Consider the following 12,392-nt stretch of genomic DNA (forward strand, 5'->3'; position numbering starts at 1 on the left):
ATCTGTGCCAAATTTCGATATGATATCGCTTCAAATAAAACAGTTTTCCATGCAAAGATATGATTTGGAACGTTTAGTTTGTATGRCAGCTATATGCTATAGTAGTCCGATCTGAATAATTTCTTCTGAGAATKTATTATCGCCTTAGGCAATTACTAGGTCCGAATTTCGTAAAGATACCTCATCAAATAAAAAAGTTTTTCATACAAAGATTTCTTTTTGATCATTCAGTTTGTAAGGCAGCTATATGCTATAATGATYCGACATCGTCGGTTCCGACTTATAACTARCTTYTTAGATAGAGAAGAACGTGTGYAAAATTTCAGATTGATATCCCACAAACTTAGAGACTAGTCCACTTATATACATACTTACCGATGGACTCTGTTCAGGGTATAATAATTAAGAGCGCATAAATAAACTTTAGTTACACGTGCAGCACGAATTYAAGTCATTCAATAAAACACTTTAATGTTATTAATATTTATTAATTTTATATATACGTTGAGTGGACTTAGTCTGCGACATGAGCGTTATTCCAGTTGGCAACAACATTTCGGCTGATGCTGAGAGAAACATGCGCCAAATCCACATTATTTAGAATTACGGCAACTTTTATTTAAACAACTGCTGTGTCGAATGCCTATATTCCATACATATACATATGCAACTAAGTTTTGAAAATAATTAGAGAACAAACGGAAACAAAAACATATTCTAAAATGTGCGCAAGCTAAGGCATTGAGCCACTGAGCCACTGAGCCACTCAAATTCATTGAATATCACTGCAAATTAGCTTGTTTTGCATACTTTTGACTGTCTGCCAGCTAAGTGTGCAAATAATGCGAGCAAGTCGAGTTGCGTTCAACCATTTTGTGCGCCACGTATAGTGTGTATACATATATAGCCAACTAGGTATGTGTTTGTCATATACATATATACCATATACATACATATACATATATGGAACCATAGTAAATAACTCTGTTTGTGGCTTTTGTATTGGCTTGATTTTAGTGTAAATATTGTATTAAAATTTTAAATTGTTCAAATGAATTTCGAATAGCGCACACATACTCTACCTGCCATTAAGGCGAAGCGTYGAGGCGGTATAGCAGCATGTGATACAGGCAAAACGGAGTAAGAAAATGTTAAAAGTTTCATTAAGTAAATAGTAGAAGTAACTCGAGAGATCATGATGCGCACACACACACTCGCAYACACACACATTTCTATTTGCTTATGGAAGAAGGTAGATGCCACAGCAATATGGCGGTCATACGGCACACCATTGTTGTTTGTTTTCATTCAYTTTATGTTTTATATTTACTCTAGTCTTCTTTTTGTTTTGTGCCTATTTCCAACGGTATGAGCAAACATTTACATTTGCCTTGTTGCCAGGCTCGACTATGCGTGTATACATGCATTACATATGTATAGGTGTGTAGACTTGGTAAATAGACAATTCGTTTGTGCTTATAATGTGTAAAGTAATGCATTAGCTACAACAAAAAAAAAAAAAATGAGAAAAGCAAAAAAAGCGCGTAGGCACTTTTTTTATTCAAAATATTATTTGAAAACAACTTGGCAAGGAGTGTTAGGCTTTGCTTGTTAGTAGTGAGAAATGTCAGTAAGAAAATAATGTCTCTACTTAACTGAAAAATATAGCTCAAGTGACCTCTAATCCGCTGAATATAGTAATATTATCCGCATTAAATGAGCCTGACAATACATCTCTAGGCTTGCTATTACTATTCTATTACTATTCTCCGCTTTTGGGCGCCAATTTTGAAACTTTTGCCAACATAGACTCCATTTTACTATTTATTATTTCAAGCCGTATCCACAATAATTAGTGCTAGACTTGATYAAGTGAAAGTCACTGCATTGCCACACAACAAATATCAGCAAAATGCAGTACCAAGCATGACAAGTTCGTCGCTTAAGTCTTTTGTTCGCWCGTCTCCAACACCAATCATCGTCCAATCGATTTTTTTCTAACACTTATKGAATTTGGCTTGAACCAAGCCCAACTGACGCAAACTCGGCTGCTCAAGTTGAAACTAGTTACGGTATTAAATTGAGGTGCACGTTTTKTGACAGCACCCTGCCCGGTTACCGGGAACTACACAACCTCGTAAAATGTATATACCATACATATGAACTAGTAGCTAAGKTGCTTGCTGCCGCATGTCTGTCGTGTGGAAATAGCTAAACTAAGCAAGCATGACTTCTGCAAAGTACCACTGCACGCTAGTGAAACTGCTATCATATGCCACAATCTCCCAAAAAAAAAAAAAGGATGTTGAAAACAATTCAATCAGCATCGATAGAAATAAAAATATAAAATAGCGAACTAAAAACAAAAAGAGTGCCATAAAATCCAATAAAAAATGTTGCTCAAAAGGAGAAGCGGTGGCTATTATGTGTACGTAGGTTGCCTTTTATATTTCGTGGTTCGGCAACACTAGTGCTTTAGAGTAAAAATGTCTTACATACCTTCTAACAAGCGCTGTTTGTGTTTTTTACAGTAACTTAAAATATTCAACTCGGCCAAAATCTTGAAAATCATCACTTCACGGTAAATTACTTTTTTTTTGTACTTCTAAATAGTTCCCTTGAAGGGTAATACACTGATTTCAACCGATACCATTGTACTACAATGTAGCCTTAGCTTCACAATAGGACTCAGTTTCGATGATCACCTCTCCACTCGATGAAAAAATCGTCCCAGCAAATATCATATTGAAATCTGAGGACAGAAAATAGTCGTTGGGTGTCAGATTTCGAGAATAGCGTGGATACGGAAGCAAATCATTACCGATTTCATAGATTTTGGTCATCATTTTCATTGATTTCTGGCATCAAGCTTTTTCTTTGTGAAAAAAACACTTACTTTTTCCTCTCCATTCGATGAAAATCTCTTCCTAGCGAGCATTCTTTTGAGATCTGCGAACAGAAAATAGTCACTGGGTGACAGATTAGGTGATAAAAGTGAATTTGGAAGCAATTTGCTTTCACTGAATTGTGACACGGTGCCTTGTCTTGGTGAAGCAGCACTTTCTTTCTCCTCAAATGCGGTTGTTTGTCGATTATTACCTTTTCAAGGTAACCAATGAAAATGATACCCTCTTTATTCCAAAATATGGACACCATAACCATAGCAGACGACTGTTGGGTTTCGAGCTTTGGAGCTGGTTYATCGTGTGCAGTTCACTCGAATGACTGTCGCGTAAAATGAGGGAACTTGATTTCATTCATTGTCACATATCCACGAAAAAAGTCGGTTTTATTGCACTTGAACAACTCGAAACACTATTCCGAATCATTAACTCGCCGGTTTGTTTTGCCAAGTATGAGCTCKCAATGTTCCCAGTTTGCAGTGAACTTTCCCGTAACCAAATATTCGCGAATGATTTGATGTACAAGTTCAGTTGATATCTTTGGAGTGTCTTCTACCTGGAAAAAATTCACCTTATGGTCAACCAAAACTATTTTCTGGACTTTTTTGATATGTTTCTTGATAACAAGCTCTTTTGGGCGGCCACTGTCTTCATCGTCTTCGGTGCTCATTTCGTCACGTCAAAACTTAGCAGACCGCCTTTAAACGATATATTTGTTTAGCGCATAGTAAAAATAGTGTTGATGAATCCAAACTTAGCTTCAATAGTATTTTTTGCTTCAAAGACAGTGCTTCATCAACGCGAAATTCCATTATATTGATGTTTTTTAATAACAAATAATAAGTTGCTTTTCTTCAAATGAAACAGTATAATTAACAAGCTATTGCTCTGACAGCTGTCAAATTTATGAACGCGCTTTTTGAAGGTTAGGGCTAACTAAAATGTATATGGATTTCTAGAAGCGCTATCTGGATATCAGGCCAGGGACTCTCAAATTGATCTGTTAATGGAGAACACTTGGAATATATAATATTAATATTAATATTAGTATTTGCTTTTGTTCCTTAATACCGTAACCTAAAAGGCAACCCTCGTACACACATATCTACAAAGCATCCATATATCCACCGACGTGATAAAATCAGGCAGCACAACGGCGTGTCCAGCGGCAGCTACAATAACACCAACAACGGCAAAAACAATAACAGAAGCAACAATAAAATGTCGGCAAAGCACCAATTTCGACGCTCATAAAAATAAACAAAACTATTAATACATTTTGTTAATTTATGACATTTACGGCAGTTCGTCATCGCTTGTCTGTGCGGAAGATGCCCACAAGTTGTGTGCGTGTGTGTGTGTGTGTGTTGGCAAGAATGCAGCCAAAAGATTTAGACATCACTACGGTATGCAGAGCAGCCGTTCGGTTAGCTAGAAACCCCTTCAAAGCAACAACAAAGTGCCGTGACTTTGGTAGCGCAGCAMAAAAGCAGTAAAAAGCGGAGTTGAAATAAAAAGAGAAATTACATTAATGAAATGGCAGCAACAACAACACAACACATAGCCATCATAAATGGCCGGCGCAAATGCTTATAAGTGTCCGTGATTGATTGTGTTGTGGGAAGTGTCTCTGGTTTTTGTTTTTGCTGTGTTTTTTTTTGTTTTCTGCACATAAGTGCTCCTTTTATAACGTGCCATCTTAGTGGTTATTCGACGCGCATAGCAACAACAACTACGCGCCGCCGGCTTTCGAAGTTCATTTTCTCTTGGGAATCGGCCTTTGCAGGGCCGCTGCCGGTGCATGCAATAAAATTGAAAAGCCGACAAACGTTTTCGGTTTCATGCAAGTGCAGCCATACCACCACATACCATCAAAATTTTATATGAATACCGGTGTCAGCGTTTACTCAGCAGCTTTGCAGTTCCGCTGTTTGTGTGTGTGTGAATAAGTGAAACGGTGTGTAATGAAGTCATCCCTRTTGGTATGCTTGCATCGATTTTAGTGCCATTGGCATCAAAAGTTATGTTGGAATCAATCAGTTGTAGTTTCAATAAAAGCAATTCGAAAACTTTTATCACCAATTGATGCCCAATTGATGCTGTCACACCACTCTTCGATTCTTCCATTCTTTAATGCCTGCGATTCACTCAAATCTGTAGTGGTACAAAAGTTACTGAGTGTCCAACTTGTCGCAGCGCTGACTCCCTCATCTTTTTCTGATCACTTCACTTTATGAATTAATAAAATTTKTATTTTTTGTGCTGACAAAGTGCTTCTTTGTTTGTTAGCCATTCAAAGCACTTTGAGTTCKAGTAATTACGAGACGGCTGAGTTTCGGCACAAACACAAAATTGCTGAGAACTGCTGTCATTTACAGAGCATAAGTGCTTACATATGTAATATTTGTGAGGGTTTAGCAATATTTTGTTTGATTTACTCCGGAATTTCACCTGATTGGGAGAATAAATAGTTCAAGCGCATTGTCAATGCGATGAAAAAAAATTATAAACGAGCAGCTGACCGAACGATAAACAAATACAAAAGTGGAAGATCCAGGGCTCAGRGTTTCCTCTAACAACATTCAGGTAGACTGCCGCCGTTGCGCTTTTCCATTCTTCACGGGAGATGGCACAAGCTCTATTGATCCAGTGCTCTTAGTGATTTCGCTAAAGGTTGGCGTAGTCTCCGTTCGCAGTATTTTACCAAGCGAGGTCAAGGCCTAGGGTTTCCTCTGTTTTTCTCTTCTATTCCCAGCAGGGGATGGCACCATTTGCCCTTCTGCAGTCTAAGGCGCCAAGTTCAATTGATCCAGCGTTCTCAGACATTTTGCTAAACGTTGGCGTAGCCTTCGTTCGCAGTATTTTACCAAGAGAGGTTTTTCACTTCTCAGATAACTGACCAGAATGYTTATCCCKGTAGCRTTCCACCATTTTGGTCGTCAARTGGSGGTCTGTCTTYAGCTTTCGYGCYAGCGCTGACTTGCTGCTGCTCCCTGAAGAGCYTTTCAGAATTCTARCAGAGKTTCCTCTGCTGRTGGTGGCGTTTCGCCGCGTWTGARGAGTCTACCTAYGTCACCTGCCGGCAGGTTTCCACCGRCTWCCCACATCCTATTGCTCATACAATGCCTCCTACTGTGGTCCTGGTCTTGTTGATGCAGTTCGCTAGCGACGGTTTCGTCGCCCTTATAGCAGCAGTCCTACATGGCATAGATGTGTCGGTTTCGACATCCCTTCTTTTCTCTTCGTCATCTTTGCGTTTGTGGTTTTGTAATTCTCGTCCATGTGAAAGGGGTCCCCACTCAGAGCCGCAATCCGTCCCCAGGAAAAGTAGTCGCCTTTAATGGCTCAACTTAAACCTACCATGCCAACTTRACAACGAAGGGAGGAACATACCTTGAAGCCTGTCAGAGACACAATACTGTTAGACATTGCTAATGAGGTTCACCTCAKCATACTCAGTTGTCAGAATATCGCAAGCACCAATTCCGGGTTCCACCAAATCGTAAAACTCAAAAACCAGTACAAAGGCAAAGCCGTCTAGGAATTGAAAGGACATGAAGGTCGCAGGCAACTTACACTTATCACGCCAATAATAACGAAGGGGAGATACGTAGGTCTTTCAGGGCTTTAAACGAATGGGGGCGGTTCCAACATTAGCCCGTCAGTAATTTTCGATGGAGGTCACCTCATCGCACTCAGTCATTTAGCGYTACCTAGGTTGYATTARCTTGTAGGCGACCCKCGCTACATCCCCATCATGGAGAGTAAAGGAYATGTGTACGATTTCAGACTAATATAATATGTCAAAACTGAGGGACTAGTTCCCATATATTCAAACGGGCATGGCTGAACCGACTCTGCTCTTTGCACTTGTCTTTTATAAACATACTTTATGGGGTGTCCGACGTTTGCTTCCAGGTCTTACAAAATTGTGACAAATTTAAGATACCCTACGCAGGGTATAAAAGATCTTCAAATGCCTTGAAAAATCCCGCATTAAGAATAGTCGAGTTATTGATTGTTGGCTGTATGGATTGCATTTAAAAACCTTTTTATTTAGAGATGAATATAATTCTTGTTATCGAATACTGATTTTTCGCTTGCACGAAGCTTAAGTCTCAAACAATAAATATATATATATTTTTTTAGCAACGATGACCACCTCTCATATTCTGTCTGCTGCCGATCCCTCTGGCATGAATGGTACTGGCAATCATAGTAATAGCAATAACAACATCAGTAACATGGCGAGCGTTAGTGCCGACAACGCGTTACACAATAGCACAAACAACACTAGCGGCGGTCATACGGGGGCGCACTCGCCACATCATGCACACCACAATATGGCGGCCAACAGTAGCGGCGGCAATGCGATCAATGTTGGCAACGGCGGCGGCATGAGCGGCAGCATGAACCAACTTGGTGGCACGCTGGCGGCGAACCGCAGCCCGGGCATGGAGCGGAATCTGCATGTCAGTCTCGATGACCGCGAATTRTGGCTGCGCTTTCAGAATCTAACCAACGAAATGATCGTAACGAAGAATGGCAGGTAAGTTGGTTGGCTCRGGTCGGCGGATGTATAACCACCTTAGTTTAGGCAGCATGATATGCTATGGAACTGTTTTGTACGAGTAGTAAGTGCTTAACGCTGTTTTTGTGGTATATATGTAGTATAGAGCGTGCTTACGGCTATTGCTAAGCGTTAATTGGCAATGAGTTCTATAATATAGTTTCAATATAGTTTGAATGGGGTTTTCTATTTATTTGTTTGGATATGAAAAATAAGTTTTACGATGCTCCTAATTAATAGTTAACGTTTGCACGAGGTGCGATATTTTTCTTCATGCTTTTACAAATAGACATTTTAAAAATAAATGTAGTTTAATTAATAAATGAAACGCGTAGGGCTGAACTGCAAATTAACCAGCTGGAAAATTTCTGTTTGAGTAGCATKAGTTTGAGGAGGAGAGGCGATGGGGGGATGTTGACGAAATGTATTGACGCTGTATTCACAAAAATATACACAAATTTTCAGACGCATGTTTCCGGTGGTCAAGATTAGCACTTCCGGCCTMGATCCAGCCGCCATGTATACCGTTTTGCTGGAGTTCGTGCAGGTGGACACACACCGCTGGAAGTATGTCAACGGCGAGTGGGTGAGTACAGCTTACAGTGAGCTAATCTAAGTTAAAATTATAATTAACGCAGTGTTRTGCGGATTCTCTGCAGGTACCAGGCGGCAAGGCAGAGGTGCCACCCGCAAACCCCATCTATGTGCATCCCGAGTCGCCGAATTTCGGCGCGCACTGGATGAAGGAGCCCATTTCATTTGCCAAGGTGAAATTAACAAACAAAACCAATGGTAATGGACAGATCATGCTGAATTCGTTGCACAAGTATGAGCCGCGTGTGCATTTGGTGCGCGTGGGCTCCGAGCAGCGTCACGTCGTCACATATGCATTCCCGGAGACACAGTTCATAGCAGTTACGGCATATCAAAATGAAGAGGTCACTTCGTTGAAAATCAAATACAATCCGTTTGCAAAGGCGTTCTTGGATGCTAAGGTAAGCCGTTTCTTTCAACATAAACCGTTACATTTCTAACAAAAACACACGCTCTTGCACAAAGGAGCGTCCCGATACATTGTATTCACATGAGGCACCATACGGCTGGCTAATACCGCCGCCAACACATTAYACCAGCGTTGCGCAGGCGCCACCACCACCGCCACCCAGTTTGGCTGTGACAAACTCGCCTTTGGGCATGAGTTGCGATCGTTATGGACGCGCGCTCAACAATCGCGGCATGGTTACACATAGCGCACGCGCCTCACCGTACGCACGCCCGCGTCTGCCGTCAAGCACAACGGGCGCGAGCTCGCCGGGTCCAGTCGGTGCGAGTGTGCTTAATGGTAGCGTTGGCAGCGCTTCACCGCCGCAACAGCCGCCTTCGGCGCCGCACACACCCACCAGCATGCAGTCCACACACAACAGCAATATGAGTGCGGGTGCCAGTAATGTGGGGTTGTCCAGCAGCTCGGCAAGTGCGGTCGGCTCTTTTGCCGGTTTCACCAGTTCCTATACGCAATCCAGTTTTATGCCGGTGGAGCCGAGCTCTTCGATGTTTTCATATGCCGGCAGTTGGCAAGGCAACGCCGGCTATTGGAGCACACCGACAGCGGTGCCAGCTGTACCACCAACTGCGGTGCCGGTAAATGTCAGCCAAAACAGCAGCAATGGCAGCGGCAGCGTGGTCCGTTCGATGTGTGAGTTGTAACGTAACGTTTACGTAAGTAAAGTTATCTAACAGYTGACGTTTGCTTTKCTCTTCCCCACAGCTGCACATAATTCACCATCTCCCACCAATGGTGCTTCACCAAACTACACCAGTCCTTCGCCTGGTTACACCATACACCATCTGACATCGCATCCTACACATCAGTACAATGTTGCACAAACGGCGGCGGCAGCGGCTCATGCAGCAGATATGTATCAAAGCGCCGCCGCACCTACACAGTCGTACACTGCGCCGCCCACACATCAGGTCTATCATCCCACGCCCACATCGCCACCGCATCAGTTGTATACGAATGTGTTGAACGCACCAACGGCATTGAGTTACGCCGGCAGCTCGTGGCATAATGGCGGYGGCGCTGAGTATGGCTTGTATCAGAATGCGGCTTATGGCTACCAGCCGGAGTATATACCTTTAGTCTCGGACTTGGGGTAAGTTTTGTTACAGATAAAAGCTCATTAGCATTCAAAAATTTTGCATTTTTCGCTTTGGAAAGTATCGCGTTGTTGCCCAAATTCGTACATTTGGAGAAATTGATGTGATTTCAACAGACCTCTAATTCTTACTATCGCGTTTGGTACTTCCAACGGAAAAATTCGAAATAAAAAAGCAAACAACTRTTATCTCGATTTTGAACTAATTTCATTGAATGTAGTTTTTATTGATATCCTTCTCCCCACCCGCGCATAACCCTRAATCCYTGTCCTCCACCAATTTATCTTATGCACCAGCAGCTACACCACGCATCCACTAGAGCCCGTCGACATTCCTAAATCTTACGAAGACCCGCAAGCCGCCTTATACAAGTCGCCACACCAGTCGGACGGCGCTAGCGCTGGCAGCTCAGTACTAACYCTGGAATGCAGCAATTTGAAGGAACACTCGCCCTCCGTCGCCGTGAAATTGGAAACGCTCGACAGTGTAGTCGCGCCTGGTCACGAGCATGGCGYGCCAGTCGCARCTRCAGCCGAAGTGGCCGCTGCTACAGCTAGCCAAAATACGTCAAGCGGCACTTGGACACCGCTCACCCCACCGCAGAGYGCGTTGCAATAATCAAAACGAATGTGGATGCAAAGCCTTCAGAAGCCATTTTGTTCAAATTTGTTGTATTAAAAAATATATTTAGAATTTTTAGTAGAATGAGCCTTAAACTCCTGTATATCGTGTTTTTAAATTAAATTACTTAGTTTAGTCCTAAATATGTTGTATATATATACGATTGATAAATAAATAGAATTTAGATGCTATAAAAACTCTTTACAAACGGTGCGAATACACGGATTTATTTTACCCTTTCATAGCATCATTTAGCTGATGAAATGAGAAAATGTGTCTCCTGAAGGTCTGGTGTCGTCTCACTCTATCTACCTACCTGAAGAGGTGAGATCAGCTTTGGTCGTTAACGTGACACTTGGGCCTACGCTACCGGAACGGACYTGGATTTTCTTCCGGCTAAGAACTGTCAACTCGGCATAATTCYGCCGCYACAACAACAGCAACCTACCTACCACATTCCACTTGGAAGTTTTCATTCCATTCATCAAAATGGTGTAAGTTTAGATTGTTTTTGAAGGACTGTTGGGGCGCATGAGATACACACGCGGACTTGAGCTTGTCTCTCGGGTAGGGAACGCCACATTTTTCCTTTCAGCGCAGACCTGCTACCAAATGACAACACTAAAAACATTCGGCTTTGGCAACAACAAGGTGGTGTTTCTATGATGTCCGTTTCTTTAGTAAATGCCGTCGCTGTAATTTAACATAGATAGATAGATAAGACTAGTTCGTCAGCTTTGCGGCTAATCTTCGTTAATGTAACAAGTAAGGATATGGCGAGAGGTACTGATTTGAAACAGTTGTAGGTATGAAAGAGCTATTCCTTAGTACAGARCGGTCATTGCTAGCGTTTACTGTAAATTCGATGAGTTAGCAATGAGAACCGACGAATTCACTGTGGACAGGCAGCCGGACAAGTTTAATGTGGAAAAGGCTTTATGCTAGATAGAAAGGTCCAACGCTTCTTAACTGGTTTTGAGCTCCCATAAGCGAGCTCAAGGCTTATATAGCAGCTCTATTATCAGAGTGGTTGTATATCCCCATAAAAGAAGACGGTTTTCAGGGGAGGACATCTGATGTTGATGTCTGTTCCTTCTGCATGAGAGACTCTACAGTGGTCTGCCAGTCTAAAACAAAAATTTATTGAAAGCTTCTGACAGAAGACTCCAAACTTCTATGTGAGCTACCTGCATCCGCGAAAAACTTTACTGTGCYTATTTTTCAGCGACTTCCCCACACACATATATCTCTCAAAGRTATGTGCACGGAGAAGRTGMMACTATGYCCCTGTCTGGGACATTTACTATGCWYAGTTTCACGGAGTTTACTAGCAACCTTCATAGTAATSCATCTGTAAGTAATGTCTATGGGTGATACATGGAGAATGACATTAAGTGTTCTCCACTGATACCAAAGAGAGGCACTCGTTGAACGCTTGGCTTTACCAAACGCTCTTCACTACACAAATACAACAGCAGTATTGGCGTTTCGCAAAGCTAAAGCAAAACTTTTATTGAGAGACCTCATCGCTTCCCGAGAAATGTCTCACCGCATATTCCCTTCGCAAGATGACTCTCTGCAGCCACGACATAATGGAGTGCAGAGCAGCGTCTATCAAACCTACCATAGAACCAGCTCCTGTGCGACTGCGATATTCTTCTGTCCTAAAGTAATTAGAACGTAGGAGATCTACTGAACTACTTACCCATAGTAAAGTTCATCTTAYCGCAATTGTCGAAGTGCTTAGTGGGAACTGTAAGACTACAAATCCAATCGGACGCAAACTGTCAAAGTTAAACGGGAGAAGGTGAGACATAGAGGTGAGGTGAGAAAATCCAGGCATTTATTCCTTTTCTGGCCAGCCTTTGCAGGACTGAGGTTGAAACATTTCGGCAGTTATACCTGYGGYGAACCAGGAGACTTAGCAAAAACTGACAAAGACCGCCTCAACAAATTTGTGTTCGGGTCAAGGYGATTTGAGAACATTTTTGATAAATTTGATATGAGTTCTAGATATCATAACTGATCGTCGTATCAAGTGAGTTCTCTTTTAGGATTGGCCTTTTAACCTAACCTAACCTGACATATTCCACAGTTGTTTAGTTTCGGAAATTACAATGAGTTAAAATACATTTTTC

The 12,392-nt window shown here is 42.0% G+C and overlaps 1 protein-coding gene across 4 annotated transcripts in view; it reads left to right on the plus strand.

The window, feature by feature from the left end:
* Nucleotides 1-10,348, plus strand: part of LOC108966721 (T-related protein) — a 15,695-nt gene extending 5,347 nt beyond the window's left edge. Inside the window, exons 2-7 of one of the 4 annotated variants that reach the window (XM_018929749.1) lie at nt 7,053-7,452; nt 7,939-8,059; nt 8,133-8,468; nt 8,533-9,169; nt 9,242-9,629; nt 9,930-10,348. In XM_018929749.1, the coding sequence (XP_018785294.1) occupies nt 7,058-7,452; nt 7,939-8,059; nt 8,133-8,468; nt 8,533-9,169; nt 9,242-9,629; nt 9,930-10,251 (2,199 nt within the window). In that variant the 5' untranslated portion in view covers nt 7,053-7,057 and the 3' untranslated portion in view covers nt 10,252-10,348. Of the gene's footprint in view, nt 1-7,052; nt 7,453-7,938; nt 8,060-8,132; nt 8,469-8,532; nt 9,170-9,241; nt 9,630-9,853 lie in introns of all 4 variants that reach the window. The other 3 variants (XM_018929751.1, XM_018929752.1, XM_018929753.1) reach the window with 3 other exon arrangements.
* The last annotated feature ends 2,044 nt before the right edge of the window (nt 10,349-12,392 follow it).

The sequence above is a fragment of the Bactrocera latifrons genome, unplaced genomic scaffold (assembly GCF_001853355.1).
Source record: "Bactrocera latifrons isolate USDA-ARS-PBARC rearing strain unplaced genomic scaffold, ASM185335v1 scaffold_17, whole genome shotgun sequence".
NCBI lineage: Eukaryota > Metazoa > Arthropoda > Insecta > Diptera > Tephritidae > Bactrocera > Bactrocera latifrons.